This window comes from Manihot esculenta, chromosome 18 (assembly GCF_001659605.2).
Source record: "Manihot esculenta cultivar AM560-2 chromosome 18, M.esculenta_v8, whole genome shotgun sequence".
Classification (NCBI taxonomy): domain Eukaryota; kingdom Viridiplantae; phylum Streptophyta; class Magnoliopsida; order Malpighiales; family Euphorbiaceae; genus Manihot; species Manihot esculenta.
In genome coordinates this window covers 6,644,712-6,664,333 of record NC_035178.2, presented here as the reverse complement: position 1 = coordinate 6,664,333, position 19,622 = coordinate 6,644,712, and the positions used below count along the sequence as shown (strand labels likewise).

General features: G+C 32.7%; 4 protein-coding genes across 6 annotated transcripts; all 4 read left to right on the top strand.

Annotated features, from left to right (window-relative positions):
• The first annotated feature begins 297 nt into the window (after positions 1-297).
• LOC110608016 (vacuolar iron transporter homolog 1) lies at positions 298-1,258 on the top strand. Its single transcript, XM_021747218.2, has one exon. It carries the CDS (start codon positions 578-580, stop codon positions 1,256-1,258), a length of 681 nt encoding a protein of 226 aa, XP_021602910.1. The 5' UTR covers positions 298-577.
• A 1,976-nt stretch (positions 1,259-3,234) lies between these two features.
• LOC122722472 (cytochrome b-c1 complex subunit 6-1, mitochondrial-like) lies at positions 3,235-5,484 on the top strand. Of its 2 annotated transcripts, XM_043953182.1 has the most exons (5): positions 3,235-3,337; positions 3,823-3,877; positions 4,337-4,421; positions 5,116-5,205; positions 5,284-5,484. In XM_043953182.1, coding segments are annotated over exons 2-5 (210 nt in total). In that variant the 5' UTR covers positions 3,235-3,337; positions 3,823-3,875; the 3' UTR covers positions 5,317-5,484. The 2 variants fall into 2 exon arrangements, with proteins under 2 accessions (XP_043809117.1, XP_043809116.1); XM_043953181.1 differs by lacking the exons at positions 3,235-3,337; positions 3,823-3,877 and adding an exon at positions 3,897-4,233.
• An 819-nt stretch (positions 5,485-6,303) lies between these two features.
• Positions 6,304-7,937, top strand: LOC122722499. The gene is made up of 2 exons (XM_043953332.1): positions 6,304-6,468; positions 6,994-7,937. Exon 2 carries the CDS (start codon positions 7,191-7,193, stop codon positions 7,920-7,922), a length of 732 nt encoding a protein of 243 aa, XP_043809267.1. The 5' UTR covers positions 6,304-6,468; positions 6,994-7,190; the 3' UTR covers positions 7,923-7,937.
• Positions 7,938-12,446: 4,509 nt separating this feature from the next.
• Positions 12,447-18,943, top strand: LOC110606451 (oxysterol-binding protein-related protein 1C). Of its 2 annotated transcripts, none has more exons than XM_021745251.2 (10): positions 12,447-13,494; positions 13,585-13,941; positions 15,802-15,901; positions 16,381-16,826; positions 17,186-17,341; positions 17,449-17,616; positions 17,691-17,831; positions 18,020-18,250; positions 18,392-18,505; positions 18,651-18,943. In XM_021745251.2, exons 1-10 carry the CDS (start codon positions 12,949-12,951, stop codon positions 18,816-18,818), a joined length of 2,427 nt encoding a protein of 808 aa, XP_021600943.2. In that variant the 5' UTR covers positions 12,447-12,948; the 3' UTR covers positions 18,819-18,943. The 2 variants fall into 2 exon arrangements, with proteins under 2 accessions (XP_021600943.2, XP_021600941.2); XM_021745249.2 differs by having other exon boundaries at positions 16,378-16,826.
• Positions 18,944-19,622: the final 679 nt, after the last annotated feature.

Sequence of the window (19,622 nt, the reverse complement as noted above, 5' to 3'; positions counted from 1 at the left end):
GCTGAGTTCTTATCTCAGCTGAGACCTTATCAGATAATGAGAATGTAAGGTTGAAGTTCTCACAGAAGTGATAAGAGTACATGCATTGGAGTATGTATGTGAGATGTATTTTTGTATATATATTAAACTTTTCCAATTACTAAAATTTACAATTTCTGTAATAACATCTTCTCAAGAATTTTCCATGGGTAATATTCCATTCTGGGTATAAAAGATAAACATTTTCTATATACGTGAAAAATGAGGGTGACATACTGACATTGATGTATGAGAAAGCTATTTCATTTGTGGTTAGAAGGTGACGAGTTTCGTTTCGCCGAAAACAACATCTCTGTAAAACAAGAGTAAGGCTTCATGCATAAATCTTGATCAACAATGGTAATAAACTTTTTCAGTCAATATATATAGTTTTCTGATAATAAACTTACCATTGTTGATCAAGTCTTTATAAATACCCTTCTTAAGGGAGTGTGTCCTCCACACTTATCACTTTAATCTCTTCTCCTCCTCTTCTTCTTTATCAATATCACTGTCATAATACATTTTAATCATTTCAAACCCTTGATCATTTTCTTCCATGGCAGCCAACACCAGCAGGTTCCCTCTGGCTGTTAATGATGTTGAGCAACAAGCAACTGTATTAGAGCTAGAACCCACGAAGGATCAGGACTTCGACTATTCAAAAAGAGCACAATGGCTACGAGCTGCAGTTCTTGGTGCCAACGATGGTCTGGTCTCCACTGCATCACTGATGATGGGTGTTGGTGCTGTGAAACAAGACATCAAGGTCATGATACTTACTGGATTTGCTGGACTAGTAGCTGGAGCTTGTAGTATGGCAATAGGTGAGTTTGTGTCTGTGCACTCACAGTTGGATATAGAGTTGGCTCAAATGAAGAGAGACAAGCAAAGAGGATGCAATAATAATGAAGGAAAACAAGAAAATGGAGGTCATGAAGAAGAAGAAGAGAAGGAGAGTTTGCCTAATCCACTGCAAGCAGCTGCAGCCTCAGCTATTGCATTTTCAGTTGGGGCAATGGTGCCACTATTAGCTGCTTCTTTTATAAGAAACTATAAGGTGAGACTAGGTGCTGTAGTTGGTTCAGTGAGTCTGGCTTTGCTGGTGTTTGGGTGGTTAGGCGCTGTGTTGGGGAAGGCACCAGCGGTTAGGTCCTCTGCTAGGGTTTTGGTTGGTGGGCTAATGGCTATGGCCATAACCTTTGGACTAACCAAGTTGATTGGCTCCAGCGATCTGTGACTTGCCTTTTGTTCAAACTCTTCTCCAACTTTAAAGAGTACTATTTCAGTATCACAAATCAAAGATAACTAATTTTCCTTTTTTTCTTTTAATTTCTTTTTTAATAAAAAAAGTATAACTGTGTGAAAATATTTATATAGATTTATATATGTACTCGATGTATATTTACATAATAAGATTTATATAAAATCTCATAAATAAATTTATATTACGAGTTTATATAAACTTTATTTAGATAAATATTTTTGTAATTACGTTGATAATTTTAATAATAGATGTGTTTTTTTTAATATAATTAAATTTGATTGAAATTTAAACTCAAGAGAGAAAAAGTCTTATAAACTAATATGATACCCATAATAAAATCGTATGTTTAATTTTAAATTTTTAATTTTTTATATACACACTTCAACAATCAGATAACGGAAATTTTTTTTTTTATTAATATTAAAGTATTGAACTTTAACAATTTAAATGTAATATTTATTTTTTATATAACAAAATTTTAATGTAGTACAAATTATGTGTCTTTCATACGTAACATGAAAATTACTTAAGAGGGAAAAAAAAAAGAAAAACACAAAGTGGTGTTCTAGGGTTGCTAAAACTATACCTGTGTGTCTCTCTTTTGTTATGAAATTATTTCTTTCTTTCTTATTTTTTTTTTTTAAAAAGGCAGCTTTTACTCGTTTCTTTTTAGTCAAAGATAAGTGCTTTACATAAAGTTATTAAAGGCTCAGAAAATTAAATATATTGGCTAAAGTTTATTAAATAAAAAAAATGAGCTTTTATGAATGTGAAAAAGTATATCTTAAAGTTGTTTTAAAAAAAAATTAAGATACGTAAATTGATTAAAAAGATTTCTAATCACAAATTAAAAATGAATTTTTTAAAAATTGTTCTTCATTATTATTAAAAAAATAATGGACTTAATTCATGCTATTTATAAAGTAAATTAATCAAATTATTTTATAGTAATATAATTATAAATAAATATCTGATTTTTATATTTTTATATAATTATAAACAAGTAGAAAATAATTTGGATGAAATTTGTTACCTAAGGATCTCATAAATTAATGTTTTGAGTTTTTAATTATGAAATAGAGAAAATTTTTTGCAATACAGATATATAAAAAAAAGTATATATTTAATCGATTAAATTAAAATATTTTATTAATATATAGATATTATTATATTTATTTTTTTAATTTTAAATAATATATCAATTTTAAATTATATGCATGCATTCAGATTTTGATGGTAATTATATTTAAGTAAATTATATGCATGCATGTTATATATAAATAATTAACGATATGGGATTTGATTTTTAATAGTAGAAGCTTTAATCAGTCCATCATCATTTTCGAAAGCATTAAATTCTGGTTGGAAAATGGTGTAGAACAATTTTTGCTCATCCCATTGTATCTTCGTCCCTCACAGACTAGGTTTGGACGCCCCTCCTTCATCCTTTAAGCTAAATATAAATGTTAGAGTAACGGAATCAAGTAATGATTAGTTTGGCTAGTGTCATCCGAAATTCCTCTGGTCAGATCATGCTTGCTGCAGTCCGTAAATAACTGTCTTTAGGATCCTTCTTTAGCAGAAATCCATGCTTTTGAATCTAGAATTGATTTGGCTTTGCAACTATTGATTGCTGAAACTGATAATCTTCCCACAATACGGGTTTTGAATGGCGAAATTGTTATTTCTAAATTTTGAAATGGACATAAATGCTATTTCTCTTTTTTTTTGAATAGTTGAGTTTTTTTTTTAATTGAAAAAATGCATTTTTTTTTAAAGATAATATATACATTAATTATTAATGAAAAATAAAAAAAGTTTTACACCGGCCATGAAAATTAGGGCCACGATAAAAAGCCCAGATAAGGTTAAACGACTGAAAGGTGGAAGCCCATTACAGCTTCGAGCGTCAGAGGCCCACGCGACTTTCCTGGCCGAGGATTTTGCTCCAATTGTGGAAGTCTGTAACCAACTCTTTTAGATGATCCGTATGAACTCCTGCTTCTAGTTCTTGCATCATTGAAGCAGCCGATTACTGATTCTCCGGCGTAGGTATGATTTCTTAAGCTTCTTCATGCTTATGCTACTGTTGATCATTGTTATTCTCTCCGGAATTTCCTTTTAATTTGTAACTAACCATTTTCTAGCCTCCTTTGGCAGCTCTTCTCTCTCTCGACGCTTTGTTTCTTGCAATTAAATTATTGCCTTAAGCTTCTCTATTTTTGTTAACCTTTAATTTTTCTTAATAGAAACAGAAAATTTTCCCTAATTAGTGCAATTTAGGATGTGATTATAGATATTAATTAATGAAAAGGATATTTAATAGGTACGCTTAGAAAGTAACTTTGCTGTCTTTTCGTTTCCTTTTAGTTTGTTCCCATTTGTTTCTTGCAATTAAATTGTTGTCTTGATAGTTTGGAGTCTTTGATCTATGAACTTAGAGAAAGCAAATTGTATGTTTTTATGGTGTTGGGTAATGTATGTGCTTGAAGAAATACTTTGGTCAAGTTGATGACACCTTGAAGTTCTCCTTGCAGGAAAGACGCCTTTTGAGGTTTAGTGAATTTCTTTTGTCATTCTTTTAGGTCCTATGTAAGTGTTCTGATGCTCATTTTATTTTATCTTTTGCGGTTAATTTTTACTGGTAACTCTTTAATTAGCTTGTAGATTTTATTTTCTGGGGTAATCCTTACAATTTATAGCCATGTTTAGGAGCCTTTAACCTTCTAAATTTGCATCTGGGTGGCAAAAATTTGATGCTATTTTAGCTTCTCATGTGGTTTTGGTGTATGTATGTCAAATTTTTCTAATTGAAGTGCAGAAAATATGTAGTTGGATATCAGTAAGGAGTGAAGGTTTTGGTAAACTGGAAACCACTTGCTTATTGATATGAGGTTGTTCATATCGATGAGACGATTGAAAAAATAAATAAAATAGATGAAACCAAGGTAATAGGTGAAACTATATATGATGTGTGGTTCCAGTTGATACTGATATCAGGTGCTACGTTTCTCATTTATCTGAGCATTTTTATCTTTCATTTACATTTAGGGCGGATGAGGAACTTTTTGATCAAAAGAAGTATCTTGAGGATTCCTGCAAGCCTAAATGTGTGAAGCCTCTAATTGAATATGAGGTGAAGTGATTTTTTTTTTTGGGAAACTTGACCATATGATGCACGAGTAGATGCAGTTATCTTCTAGAAATTTTATGCATTGAAAAGATACAGCTTTATTTGTTCGCCTGTTGAAAGTTTTTATGTTTTTTTATACAACTTATTCATCATAAATTCCTATAGCTGATTCCTGCAGTTGCATTTGAGAACAATAGTAACTGCTAGATAGCAGAAATGTGAAATGTAATAATACTTCAAGTTTTACAAACATGATTAGCAAGTGGCACAAAGTTCACGTTTGTCATTAATTAAAAGATAAAAGAAAGCAAGTATGATAACCTTGAAGTTTAATTTATTTCCTTTGTCAGCCATTCTTAACTTATACACCACTCGCTCAGTAGACCCTCTAAATTTGTCAAATCCAATCTTAGCATCAAGGGAGAGGTACAGAGATAGAATCAAGCGTCTTTTGCTGCTCGATTAGAAACCATAATCGTTATTATTACTTTTAAAGTTGAAGTCTGGACATGCTGCACATTTACTCTAAGGTGCAGCACAGGGACAACTTTTGGCTGTATCAGCTGAAATTTGAAACCATTTCATTAACTATTTACTGCTGAATGCAAAGATTATATTTTAACCAGCAAGAAATATTTTTGCTCCAGTATATGCTTCTGTGCCACTTAAAGGGATAATTCAGTTGCGCGTATTACAGGCATGTATGAAGAGGATTGAAGGTGATGACTCTGGGGAAAAACACTGTACAGGGCAGTACTTTGACTACTTATTTTGTGTTGATAAATGTGTAAGTCTTTGTTCATTCTTAAAAATTTCTTCACTGTTGGCTTAGGTCATCCACTGAATTTTTCATTTTGCAATGCAGGTTGCACCAATGCTATTCTCAAAACTCAAGTAATTGGAAGGCTCTTCAGACATCTGTCTGGTTTTATTCCAATGTTTAGTTGGCTTATCTGAAGCAGCCTTTGATTGAATTGTAATAAAAGAAAATGTCTTGAATTCATATGCAACATGTTACAGTTCTTTCATAAATAAAAATGGTTTAGAAAAATGGTTGATGATGAAAGATTAACATTTAAACAATGTCCATATGATTTGCTTTCAAAAAAAAAAAAAAAAAAGTCCATATGATTCTTTCCTTGTACAACCATAATGTTTTGTCATTGTGAAACTCAAAGCTGGATTTTAATATAGATACTTGCATTTGTTACTTTTAGTTTCCATTTTTAATATTTACTTCTTAAAAAGCTTATACAAAACTCTAAATTAAGCAGCTCTAGGCTGTAAAATCAACTTTGATTCATACAATTAATGTTTGTATAAATTGTTTTCTTTATTTGCATTCCACAATCTTGAATATCCAATAGTATGAGTTGAATTGGAAGCCAAAAATGGAATTCACATAGATCTCTTGCTTAATTCAATAAAAAAAAAAATTTCAATAATTTTAAATTTTGGATTTGCTAAATTAAAGAAATAGAAGCTTGATATGAAAATGGTGGTAAGGGTATAGTTGGTACATAAAAGAAAAAGATGCCTCTTTTTTTATACTACTAATTATTCGGTTTCTTCCATAATTATTATTTTAAAATTATAAAAATATTTTAATAATTTCAAACATATTAACTACTTTAATGGTTAACGATTTGAAAATATCAAATTATTAATGTATTTTTAAAAAATTAAAAAAATTATATATACAGTTAATTTAAATAGAAAGACTACTGCTTTTGCAGCCATGTAAGACACTTTTATTGTAAGTGAAAAAAAAAATAGAATAAAAATTTTCCATATATCAAACGCAGGTATCTTCAAGCTCTTTGCAGAGTACCCAGTTTATCCATGGACTTGGCAAAAAAAAGAGTTTATCCATGGAGCCCGTTGTAGCCCAAGAACAGAGAGGCCTAGCGAAGCCAAGCCCAGGCTGAGGTCGAACAGTCGAAGAATCATGTCTGCTTTGTCTAGCTGTGAGTTGGTAAGCTGCAAAATCCCAGTAGCAGCTGCATTGCATCATGGAAGGAGCCGCCCCAATTCTGTTTCTTTAAAGATGGTATTGTTTGTGGTTGGTTTTTCTTTCAGCTTTAATATTTCTATGCAATTATCATCCTCAATCATTTCGGTTTTTTTTTTCATAATTTATGGTCTGTTTCTTCTTCAGATTTACAATCAATTTCCAATAGTTAGGTTTCCTTGTTCATTTTCATTTCCTTTTGCAAAGACGATCAAGCTCTGACTTTGTTATTGATGTGTTTCTTTTTCTTCTTCTTATTATTTTTTCAAATGATGGAAACTGAAATTGTGTTTTAAAACCTGGAATTTCAATTTGTTATCCTTGAATTTAGACTATAGCTGTTTCTGAATGTGAACAGCATTAGATTTGCAAAAGCCGTTTCTTATTTGTTACCATAATTTGGAAACGCATGGTATTTTGTCGTTGAATGTCGGTTTTCACCCCCGATTTGTTGCTTTTTTTGCATTATAAAGGATCTAATTCAGAGTCTTGCTTAATGAATAGAGAGCAAAATAGTTCATTTGGTAATTGGTTACCTGATGAATAATGTTGTTCCTTGTGCAGGAGTAGGCTCTAGTTCATGATTGAATAACGATAACAATTGGTTATATCAGCGAAATTAACTGGGTATGCTTTATTCTGGCTTATTAGGGCCATAAATAATACACAATCAACTTCTAGAGAACGGAAAGTGTACACCATATAGGGTTTTAAGGAAATAGTTTCATGGGTATGACCTATTTTCTTTTTCAAAACAAGCAATGGAAGGGAATTTATCACAAGGAAGTATGATTCCTGGGGGAAATCCATTTGGAGGACTTGACTTGCAAGGATCCATAAGAGTTCATCAGCAAGCACAGCACCAGCATTCTGTACCCCATCAGCAGCATCCTCTTCATCGCCAGGGTTCTTCTGTACATCCTTCAATTCATGAGGGTTTTCCCCTTACAATGGGAACCATGCACAACTCTGATCAAATCATTTCCATGACTGATTACAGTAAGGGAGATAAGGGGAAAAATTCAGCAAGTGATGATGATGAGCCAAGCTATACTGAAGATGGTGCTGATGGTCACAATGATGCAAGTAGAGGGAGAAAGGGGTCACCATGGCAGCGTGTTAAGTGGACTGATAAAATGGTTAGGCTTTTGATAACTGCTGTGTCTTACATAGGAGAGGATGCAACTTCAGATTGTGGTGGTGGAATGAGAAGAAAATTTGCAGTTCTACAGAAAAAGGGCAAGTGGAAATCAATTTCAAAGGTCATGGCTGAAAGAGGTCACCTTGTTTCACCCCAGCAGTGTGAGGATAAATTCAATGACCTTAACAAAAGGTATAAAAAGCTAAACGACGTGCTTGGGAGGGGCACTTCTTGCCAAGTTGTGGAGAATCCAGCACTGCTGGATGTTATAGATTATTTAACAGAAAAGGAGAAAGAGGATGTTAGGAAAATATTAAGCTCAAAGCACCTCTTCTACGAAGAAATTCATTAGAACATTATATACATAAAACATATTTAAATTATGTTTTATAAACAAATAAAATATAATGACCGCTGGATTTCACCATTCCGTTACAAGGCGGGCTCATAATGACAGTCTGCATTTTGAGGCATCTAAGCCTTCTTGATGGGCCGGCCCCGTCCGTTCGGCCCTGAGATCAGACCTTTTCAGGGTTTCAGTCTTAACCTCGTTTTCCAACCTAGTCTGGAGGAGAAGAAGTAGCCAGCCAATTTACTTAGCGGGTCCATCCGTATGCGTATCAGAAGAGAATTAAATGGCCATTACGCATGAAGCAGAGATATGATATTCTCGTACGTCCGTATCTGTATGGCAAAAACAGGTAGTCCAATGGCAGTAAGGCCGTTACACGTCACTGACAGATAAAAGAAAAGAATAAAAAAAAAATAGACATCCTCCCCTTATATTAAACTTACAAAATTCTTGTAAAATCTTATTTTTCTGAATCTCAGATAATTAAAATGTAATTAGTTAATTGTTAATGTATTAGACATATAGTAACTTAATAAATGTTATATAATTGTTTTACAATTTTAATTTTTAAATTATTCGTTTTTGAACCAAAAATTGTGATTCTGGGAAATTTATAGCGGGAGATTCCATATTCTTTATTTTTATTCTCATTTTAAAAAAGTCTAAAGAAACATAGCTTCCTTACCTTGAATAGACCTTTACTTTCATTTGTTTATAAATTTAAAAAATATAATTAATACAATTATTTTATACATTTTTACTTCTCTATTAAAAAAATATTTTTTACTGTTAAATTATTATTTAAAACAATAAATTATACATTTCTTGTATATATTTAATATTAACTTATTCAAAGTTGGTAAGTAATTATTATTATAAAAATTTTTAATTTTAAATAGGAGGTTAAAAAATAAATATCATTAATTCATGGATTTGTGAAGACGTGGAAAAACAGAAAGCGCAATTATTTTACTTTGTTTCTTTTTTTAAAATAACAGCCACACATCACCAAATGTATAAAATAATATCGTTTTTAAATGGGAATTGATGAAATTCATTGTATTCATATATTCCGTCACTGGGTTAACCAATAGAATTCTTATTTCACGATTTTTAATTTTTAAATTTTTTTTTACTGCATCAACCAATCAGGGCCGGATTTGAAAACTAAGAAAACAACCACCGATGACTTGATGATTGTTATACAGTAAAAAGAAAAGGAGAAGAAGCTTCCGAGTTACAGCCTGTGAGGGAACGATTCAACTGTAGCTGTCATATAAAGATCTTCCTCCAGGCACCAGAATACACCTACAAATTTTGACTTCCATATCAAAAGTCGCTCTAATTCATACGTTCCTTATTATTATTATTATTATTATCACGATGATGATTGATGATTAGATGGGCACTTTGTTAATTAACTAATTAGCACTCGCGAGAAATTTACAGCCCAATATAATATTCTTGCGTTTCGTGATTTTTGTCCTTTTTTATTATTTTATTTTATTTTAATAAAATTTCTTAAAATATTTTTTAATATTTAATAAAATTTAAATATTAATTGTCCACTCCCTTAACCATGCCCTCGTATGTAGATGTTGATATTTAAATTTTAAATATAATTTAATTATATTATATATTATTATGCTTGTATTTTAATTGATCATTAAAAACAGTATCAATTGTATAAAATTAAAAGAAAATCTAAAATACAAAAAGTTGTATTTTTAATTAAGATTTCACATTTCGAACAAAAAAAATAATGTTGAACATTTAACAAAATAAATTGTTATCATGACAATATCATAGGATTTGTTTTTTTAATAATTTATTTTTAATATTAATAAAATAACTCATGAAAACAAATGAATTATGGATAACAATTATATAGTACGGAAAGTAATTGAGTAAAGTACACGATAGTTAAATTTTAAGCAATTTTTATGGTTATTTTGTTAAAATTTAAAAATATAAATTTTATTATTAATAATCAGCCTTAAAAATAATTAATCTAATTTAAATTTAATAGCTAAATACATATGACTTGTATTGCTTGGACAGAGTCTTACATTCTAATCTCCATTTAGGAATCCAAAATTATCATATTATAAGAAAAAAATTATAAAATATAATGGCAATTAAAATGGAAAAGTTGGCGACACCTGGAGCACAATGAAGTCCCGAAGCAAAACTCAAATTCAGTTGGGTAAGAATCGTGTGACGCACCGCAGTTGGTGCACTTTCAACTTCTGATTTTCATTGACCCAACTCTTTTTTTTAATCCAATATAGACATTATTTTGAAATTTAAAAAATATATAATAATTTATTTTATAAATTATTTTATAATATAGTATATGCTCTCTACCACAATCCGTTCACGTCAAAATGCTAAAATTTTTTTGAGAGAAAAAGAAAATGTCAAAAATTTAAAAGTCATTTTGGTAAAGATATTTTACTAGAGAGAGTTTCGCTTCTATATTTTTTTTTATTTAGTCATATATTTATTTTATTTTTTTTAAGTTTATTTTTATAATTTATTAATGTTTTTGTTTCTGGCAAATTCTCAATTTGGATATTTCATTTCATAACATTTTGATTTTTGTTCAGTGAAGGGTTCATCAATCTCAACGTCGACATACCGAGATCACACTGATGTATCCGTCAACAAATTAACACTCTTGTTATCTTTACTAAAACTGAATTTTATCGTATCCTCTCATTTTATATAAAAATTTTATTTTAACTTTTATACGGCTGTAATTAAGTTAAACTTCTTTTATTACTGTCGAAGTCTACATGTTTTATTTTTAATATATTTTTACTAAATAATATCAATAATTAAGTTGGAATTACTGAAAATTAATAATAGTGTTATTTTTTGTAATATTATATTATATTTATTTTATCTATTTTGTTTGATGCCATTTTTTTTTTCTTCTATTTTGTTTTATGCTATTTATGTCTGATTTTTTTGCATATTTTTGTGTTTGATAGCATCTATTTTGCTTTATACCATTTATGTCTCATTCTTTTGTACATTTTTATGCTTGGATAGCAATTGATTTTTGAGCAAAATTTTCATCCCTTGTGGCTTAGCGATTTAGAGATAGCTTATCTTTTTTAGCACAGAGCCAAATTATGATGTTATAATTTTGGGTTGAATTTTTTATAGAATATATTTGGACTTTAATGCTGTATTTATTGATTTTATATTTTTAGCTCTTTAGATTTTGTATAATAAAAAAATTATTAATAATTTTAAATTAACTGCAATTATGTAAGAAAAAAAATACTGGGATAAAAATGTCAAAAGGAATTTAAAAATTAACATTAAAAATTATTACAAAATACTACACATTTTAAACGTAATTGAATAAAATAGTCCAGATATTTGAACATAATTTGTTGTCTTTTTTTTATTATTAATAAAAGGACTACTTTCAAATTGAAAAAACTATATTTATTACTGCAAAAATGAAATTGTAATAAATAAATGGAATTTCTCAATTTTTCAATTTTTGTTTCTATGGTTCTAAGGGCAGAACAACTTCAAACAAGAGCTAGTATTATTTTAATTTGAAACATATATTCGTCTTTTGCATTAATCAATGAATAACTGAGAATATTATTAAGCAACATACATTTCGGTGGACTCTTTTTTTACCATAAAAATAAAATAAATTAATCAAATAAAACAATAGGCCTTGAATTAAAAAACTGTTATTTATTAATTTGTAGAATGCAATGATGGGAAAATTTCATGGAAATTAAGTTTTCTAGCACATGGACTCGAGAGAGATGCAAAGCTAAAAAGATAACAATTGAATCATTTTCTCTTTGAAAAAAAAAATATAATAAAATAAAATAATAATTTTAAGATAAAACTAAAAGAACATTCTTTGTTTATAACCTTTCTTCCCTTAAGTTGATTGATATATGTACCTTTTTCAGAAAAAAAAAAAATTTGTGTTTAATGTCTTAATTAAATATCTTAATTAAATGTTTATACCATGTCAGTAAAATACAAATGCATTTAAGTTTAATCTTATATAAACATAATTTCCGTAAATACTAAGTTAATTATTTATATTAAAATGTGTATATAGTTATTTGAAATATAAATTAAAATGTAAATATTAATAATAACTAAAGTCAAAATTTTAATTGTTACATCCTTAACAAAATCAGCAGTCTTAATTGTTTTATTTAAGAATAAAGTCATTTCTTCAAAAAGTTATCTAAAAATTGTCCTCTATTTTTTTTAAAAAGTTGCAATTATATTTAAACATACGTAATAATTTTTTTTATTTTTTTAAATTCATGAACAACCAGATCGAAATTTAAACCGGTTCAGTGTTGGACCACGACGTCCTTCCAATCTTTTCTCCCCAGTTTCCATCGAACACCTCACTACACGTTCGTCTTCCACGTGTCAACACCTTCATCCTTTACGTCAATATCCTGATACGCCGGCGGCGAATCCCCACCTATTTAGCTGCATCCGGCCACATACGAAGGAAACCTTACAAAAAATTTTAAAGAGACGGAGAGCAAGAGAGGGAGAGAGAGTCGCAAGTCGTAAACTCGCGTCACCAACCGCTTCGCATTTTAAACTGCCTCCTCTCCCCTGTATATATTTAGTTGATTTTTAAAAAAAAAAAAAAAAAAATTCAATTTCAATTATCAAAAACAAAAGGAATTCAATTCTGGAATTTGGAGATTTTTGGTTTTGGACTCCTCTCCGCGCTTACTCCTTCCCTCTATTTCTTTGTTTTTTCTCCACCGAACTTATCGCTATAAAATTCAATTTGTTTCTCTACACATCGTCCGGCTCTCTTGAACCTGTGATCTTGTACCGAATCAATAGTCACTTCCATTTCACGCCATTTCTCTGTAACCGTCTCCTTTGCTTTCTTCTCAGGTATCAGTTTCTCTGTTTTCTCCCAAAGGAAAAAAAATGAGAGAAATTCTCTCTATTCTCGGCTCCGATCTGCTTCTCTGTTCGTTCTGAATCTCCCTCTCATATGCCTTATCTTTGTTGTATTTCCGCCGTCTCCAACCATTCCTCTGCCAAGTCCTTGCCTATGGCAATCACATCTAGATCCGACCAGAATATTCGATCCATATCTGTCCCCCGCAACCACCACTCTCGTTTTCTGAAAAATCTTAGCCACCACCACAACGGCACCGATGGTAATGAGAGTAATCTCATCAGCGTCAGTAATCGACCTAGCCAACGAGGCTTGGCGGCTACTTTGGCACTTCATACTTTGTCGCTTCCTCGAGAGCAGCAGGTTGATGTGAGGATAAATGATATAGTTGGGAATGGAATATCGGGCATTCTACATAAGTGGGTGAATTATGGAAAAGGATGGAGGCCTAGATGGTTTGTTTTGCAGGATGGTGTATTATCGTATTATAAGATTCATGGAGCTAATAAGATCGTCGTTAATCGAGAGACGGAAAAAGGATCGAAGGTCATCGGGGAAGAATCTTTGAAAAGGATTTCGAGGCCTACGAACGGTAACACTCAGTTCAAACGTAATCCAGTCGGTGAAATCCATCTAAAGGTCCTTCTCTATCAGTCCGTAAATTGATTTTTATTTTTATTGTCCATGTTGGATTTCATTTTAAACAAGAACTTCGATTGATACTTTTAGGTGTCATCGATTCGCGAGAGCAGATCAGATGATAAGAGATTCTCGATATTCACTGGCACGAAGAAGCTCCATTTGAGAGCGGAGACACGGGAGGATCGCTTGGCGTGGATGGAGGCATTGCAGGCAGTGAAGGACATGTTCCCTCGCATGTCCAACAGCGAACTAATGGCTCCGATAGATAACCTGGCTGTCTCAACGGAGAAGCTGAGACAGCGGCTTCAGGAAGAGGGCGTGAGGGAGGAGGCAATCCAGGATAGCGAGCAGATTATGAAGAATGAATTTGCATCATTGCAGAACCAGATTGTGCTGCTCAAGCAGAAGCAGCGGCTCCTCATCGACACCCTCCGCCAGTTAGAGGTACATGTAGTGAAAAATAGGAAAGCACATGCCATTCGAATTCGGAATTCTCGCACTACTACTTCTTTTTCTCCTCCTTCTTCATCTGCTTCTACAATTTCTCCTCCTTTGCAGAATTTTGCAGATTCCATATGATTTAAGACCATTGAAGTAAATTGAACATTTAGAAGGCGGACGTGTAGTTTTGTGATTGATTTGCATTTGTGCCCATAATAGAGTTGTAATTTTCTTTTTATCTTTCCGTGATTCTTTTGTATAGAAAATTCATTTGGAGGTGGCATTTCTGAACATTGGTGTATCCTTGTGCAGTATAATCAATAATTTGTTAAAATTTTGATTTCTGGATATAGGAGTTTATGAATATTGGCTTGGTAGAAGCTAAATCTATAATTTTGGCTTCTCTATCTCTATCTTATGTTGTCGTGGGCCTAGAAACACAATTTTATCTGATTTATGTTTGTGATATAGAGCGAGAATTTACCATAGGCTCAGTTTTCCTTTATAATAGAAACAGGAAATGCCTGTTATCTTATAACATCAAGGTCATAAATATTTGAAGGCTGAATGCAGTATTTGTTCTCTTCTATTATGCATCAGGTTGGCGTGTTAGACAAAATTTGTAGTGTTTAAAATGTACATTAGTTCCTCAAAGAGTTGTTCAGTCACACATGTTTGCTGTTGTGATATTCACTGATTTAGATGTTTTTTCTTAGCAATGAGAGTTCTATAGGACGTTCTCATAAATTATGGTGTTCTGCATTAGCTGTGTTATGTGTTCTTATAAGTTTTATTGATATAGGAGAATGATGTAGAAAGAATGCCAAGTTTGCATGCTTATGTTCTTCATGGATAATGGTGCTGCTTTTTTAATATGAAACGAAGTTTAGAATATAGATTTTTTTTATTGTTGTTGTTATTTTAGGGTCACCTTCACTTCACATCACTGTTTTTTGAAGTTGGCTTATGCAACTTCCAGCTTTTGAGAACCATTTTAATGTTAAACTAGGTTTTTGGCTAATTTTATTTTTAAAATAACTTAGGCAGGCCTGAATTATTGTAATAGGAATGTGTTGCCAGCATAAATTCTGCTGCTTGGTGTTAGGATTAGGAACCCTACCAAAGCGGTTACAGTACAGGGAGAGAAAGTATGAATTTATTGAGAATTTCTTGGAACGCTTTTCTCCAGCTACAATGCTGTTATTTATACATACAGGTTATTACTTCTGGTACACTGTTCCTGCCATTTACCTCCAGCAGCTTCTACTTAGTATTCACCCCGCCCCCCCCCCCCCCCACCAGCTACTCTAATCCACTCTAAACTTCCTGCTCCACTTTCTATTCTATTCCAGCCCTTATATTTTTGACGACTTCATTATTCTTCTTCTTAATATTTTGCTAAGATCTATGGGGAAGAGAACAATTGCCAAAAACATGATGCCATGATATTTTGACAGGATTACTTGCAATCTTCTTATTTGTCTTCTTACATTTTTTATTATTACTTTTTTTTCTTTTGACAATTTTATGCGTGGCACTATTTTTTAGTTCTTTCAGTGGCTATTTTAATGTTCTAGAAATTTGTGAGCATAGATAGTACCTTTTAGCAAAAGAAGCTGTTTGAATTGTTGGGGCTGCAGTTTTATTTTATTGGTTGATACATCATGGCTGAAAATTTTTCTCCAGTGCGTGATGGTAGTTCTCTAGTACACAATGAAATGTTTCATTTTCCCATCCCTGAGTAATTGACAATTTTGACTGTCTAAATTAAATTTCTGCATCTCTGTTTTTGGTTCAAGGTTATCTACTTCACATATTTTTCAAGTTCTATTGAGGAACCGCTTTTGATATTGTATTTTGTAGACAGAAAAGGTTGACCTGGAAAATACAGTGGTTGATGAGAGTCAAAGGCAGTTCAATAATCAAGTGGCTTCTCCTGTCCTGAGACAAGACAAGTCCAGTGGTAAGAGGTTTTATGGTGAAATTGTTTTATAGCAAGTGTTGATTTTACTGGTCATTCTGATACAGACTTTCAATTAACGTTAGCAGCTACACCAAGGCACTTGCATTTGTTTGATGTTGTAAATTGACCTTCATATTTTGGTTATAATGACTTGTCATTTGTTGATAATCTGAAATGTTATAGCTGTAGAGGTTACAACTGAACTAACTGCAGCTTCATCTCTCTACTTTTGAAGCTTTTTATTTGCTTGTTACTTGAAGAGTAAATGCATAATGCATTCCCCCTATTTTTAATTTCACCATTTTGCTTCAACCTGCTTTTAATTTGCTTTAAATATTTACTTCATTTTTTTGGTAAATAATGTATGAAATATTTCAAATACCCTAGGTTTGTGGCATTTTGTTTTGGTGCTTATCTTGGCTACATTATATAATTCTTGTTCGAATTCTATTTTAAATTTTTGGTTTTCCTTCCAGAAGTAAGTGCAACAGAATCTGATGATGAGAATGAAAGAGTTGATGCTGCAGAGGAAGAAACTGATGATTACGATAATACCTTCTTTGATACTCGTGACTTTCTATCTTCAGCTTCCTTCAAGAGTAGTGGATCTGATTTTAGGACATCATCTTTCTCTTCTGATGAGGAAGGGCTTTGTGCACCTGAATTGGAAGATGATATTGATCCTTCCATGAGATCTGTCGGGAAAGATTATCCTTATGTTAAGCGGCGAAAAAAGTTACCTGACCCAGTTGAAAAAGAAAAAGGTGTTAGCCTTTGGTCAATGATCAAGGATAACATTGGGAAGGACCTCACAAAAGTTTGTCTTCCAGTTTACTTTAATGAACCGATATCTTCTCTGCAAAAATGTTTTGAAGATCTGGAATACTCGTACCTCCTTGACCGGGCATATGAATGGGGAAGAAGGGTAAGTCTCTATATGGTAGATTTATATTTTTCTCTCTTTTTCTTCTCAGTGCACAGCATAGTAACTGTTATGCTTCATCAATTCATTAGGATTTAGGAGTAGAGCATCACAGTTTTAAGGTAACAGTGTTCTCATTGTAGGGCCTCAGAGCTTCTACTTCATTTATACAAGCTGCTGTTTCTTTTATGAAATGTGATATACTTCTCAAATTGTCCAATATTTTGATAGTAGTGGGCACTGGCATCTTGGTAGACTTTCAGTGCAACAATGATGTTAAAAGCACTGCTTTCCCCCTCCCCATCCCCCTCTCTCTCATGGATTTGATCTTTTTGGTATATTGACATTATTAACTGCCTCAGGGTAATAGCCTTATGAGGATTCTTAATGTTGCTGCTTTTGCTGTATCTGGATATGCTTCAACTGAGGGAAGAATTTGCAAACCTTTTAATCCATTATTAGGGGAAACATATGAGGCTGACTATCCAGATAAAGGCGTCCGATTTATCTCTGAAAAGGTTAGGCATCTCGATCTTCCTGATTGTTCCAAGTTGTACATAAAGTTCAATAGCATAGTGTTTTTCCTAATAAGGAATTAAAGAGACTTATTTACTGATGTTATCAGGTCAGTCATCACCCCATGATTGTTGCATGTCATTGTGAGGGTAAAGGATGGAAGTTTTGGGGAGACAGTAATCTAAAGAGCAAATTTTGGGGTCGTTCAATTCAGCTTGATCCTGTTGGTGTGTTGACTTTGGAATTTGATGATGGAGAAATTTTTCAGTGGAGCAAGGTATGAATTTTCAAATTCTATATTTTTCTTTCTGTTTCCAGTCTGAATTTTTTTCCCCCAAAATGATATGATAGGTTACGACATCAATATACAATCTTATATTGGGAAAACTATACTGTGATCACTATGGTACAATGCGAATAGAGGGAAATCATGAATATTCATGCAAACTGAAATTTAAGGAGCAGTCCATCATAGAAAGAAATCCTCACCAGGTGTGCACTCTCTTTCTCTCTCAAGTTGATAACCTCCTTGTGTTCCTGTAAGCCATAGAAGAGGAGGGAAGTTGAAAACATACCCTGTTGCACCTTTGGGGCTTTTCTTTGAAACAATAAAAGAGGAGTCATTTTAGCACCTTGTTAAATTTATTGCGTAGTTGATGTGCACTTGGTTGTTTTTGCAGGTAAATGGAACAGTTCAAGACAGGAATGGTAAAAGAGTGGCAACTCTTTTTGGAAAGTGGGATGAGAGCATGCATTATGTGAATGATGACAGCGGTGTGAAGGGGAAAGGATTTGAATCTCTAAAAGATGCCCATTTACTCTGGAAGCGAAACAAGCCTCCCCAATTCCCCACCAGATATAACTTGACACGCTTTGCCATGACGTTGAATGAACTTACTCCAGGACTTAAGGTTATTGTTCATGCTGCTGTCGTTTTATAGTTGTTGATCACATTTTGTTTGATTAGGTGTTTAGGCATTAAAAAAGAGAAAAGCTGGTTTTGTCCTGTAGTTCATTGGAGCATTGATTGCTGATGTTGATTAACTATGCAGGAAAAGTTGCCACCTACAGATTCAAGGCTTAGGCCAGATCAAAGGCACTTGGAAAATGGTGAATTTGAGATGGCTAATTCAGAGAAATTGCGACTTGAGCAGCGCCAACGTCAGGTAAGTTGCCTTCCCCATACTGTCTTCCTTAAGGCACCTATTCTTTTGATTGAATTCCATGCACCATTCCAGTCGTATGCCCTGTGTTATATTAAAGGATTTGCTTAATATGTTCTGATGATATATTTGTTTGGATTTACGTTAGGCCCGGAAAATGCAAGAGAAGGGTTGGAAACCGCAGTGGTTTGCGAAGGATAAAGGAAGTGATTCATATCGTTATATTGGTGGATACTGGGATGCCAGGCAAAAGGGAAATTGGGAGTCATGTCCTGATATATTTGACCAAGTCCCAAGTGATCAGCTGCTTGATTAAAGTTCAATTGCCATCAATTCTTTTTTCAATTTTTTCGGGGATAGATAGCAGTTGAGGTGCCCCATAAAATCCCTGCAAGTAAATTAAAATATCTAATAAAAAAATATATTCTTTTTTTCTCTCAATCACCCTCTGGCTGGCCATACTAATTTAGTGGATTTTGAGCATGCTTTTCAATTATATTGAATTGCAAGTCAAGCTGGAGCTTGTTGAAATGATTTGGCGCAATATCATGGGCAATTGAGAGACAATGGGAAGTGGTAGATCACCTATTTCCTGTTAGTGTACGTGGTGGAGCATGACAACGGTTGTTGCTTGCTCCACGTTGGCCTGTTTTCCCAATTTTTGAAGGCTTATTTAGTTTTCCTTTCCTGTTTTTCACCCTCCTACATTGAAACGAAAAAAAAAATTAGCAAAATAGTATAAAAATGCATTTACTTTTTTATAAAACAGAAATCGCCGTTTATAATAATGAGTAGTACATAGCAGGAGACCTCAACATATAAAATGCTCTTCCTCCGTCTACGTCTCCAGAATATTAAGAAAAAACACCAACCATATCTGTCTACGTGAGAGACATCCATAGGGTAATGCATAGACCTTTTGACCCATGTACACTCGTTAGTATCTGACAATATCATGTGTTGATGTATGGGTCTTTGTTGTAGATTTAGCCCAATAGCACGCCTATCTTCCCACAAAATCACACACTGACACTGGTAGGTTCGTGAGATGACGCAATGGCCACAATTCACTAAAGTTCTCTCCTTTCTTTGCATGCTCAGATTAGATGGATGTGTGACC

Excerpts from the sequence above, each read along its gene's own strand:
- LOC110608016 (XM_021747218.2), top strand. The coding sequence starts at position 578 with ATGGCAGCCAACACCAGCAGGTTCCCTCTGGCTGTTAATGATGTTGAG.
- LOC122722472 (XM_043953181.1), top strand. Across the intron at positions 4,422-5,115 it reads AGCCTCTAATTGAATATGAG|GCATGTATGAAGAGGATTGA; the intron begins GTGAAGTGATTT and ends CGCGTATTACAG. Across the intron at positions 5,206-5,283 it reads TATTTTGTGTTGATAAATGT|GTTGCACCAATGCTATTCTC; the intron begins GTAAGTCTTTGT and ends TTTGCAATGCAG.
- LOC122722499 (XM_043953332.1), top strand. The coding sequence starts at position 7,191 with ATGGAAGGGAATTTATCACAAGGAAGTATGATTCCTGGGGGAAATCCA.
- LOC110606451 (XM_021745249.2), top strand. The coding sequence starts at position 12,949 with ATGCCTTATCTTTGTTGTATTTCCGCCGTCTCCAACCATTCCTCTGCC. Across the intron at positions 17,832-18,019 it reads TAGAAAGAAATCCTCACCAG|GTAAATGGAACAGTTCAAGA; the intron begins GTGTGCACTCTC and ends TTGTTTTTGCAG. Across the intron at positions 18,251-18,391 it reads AACTTACTCCAGGACTTAAG|GAAAAGTTGCCACCTACAGA; the intron begins GTTATTGTTCAT and ends TTAACTATGCAG.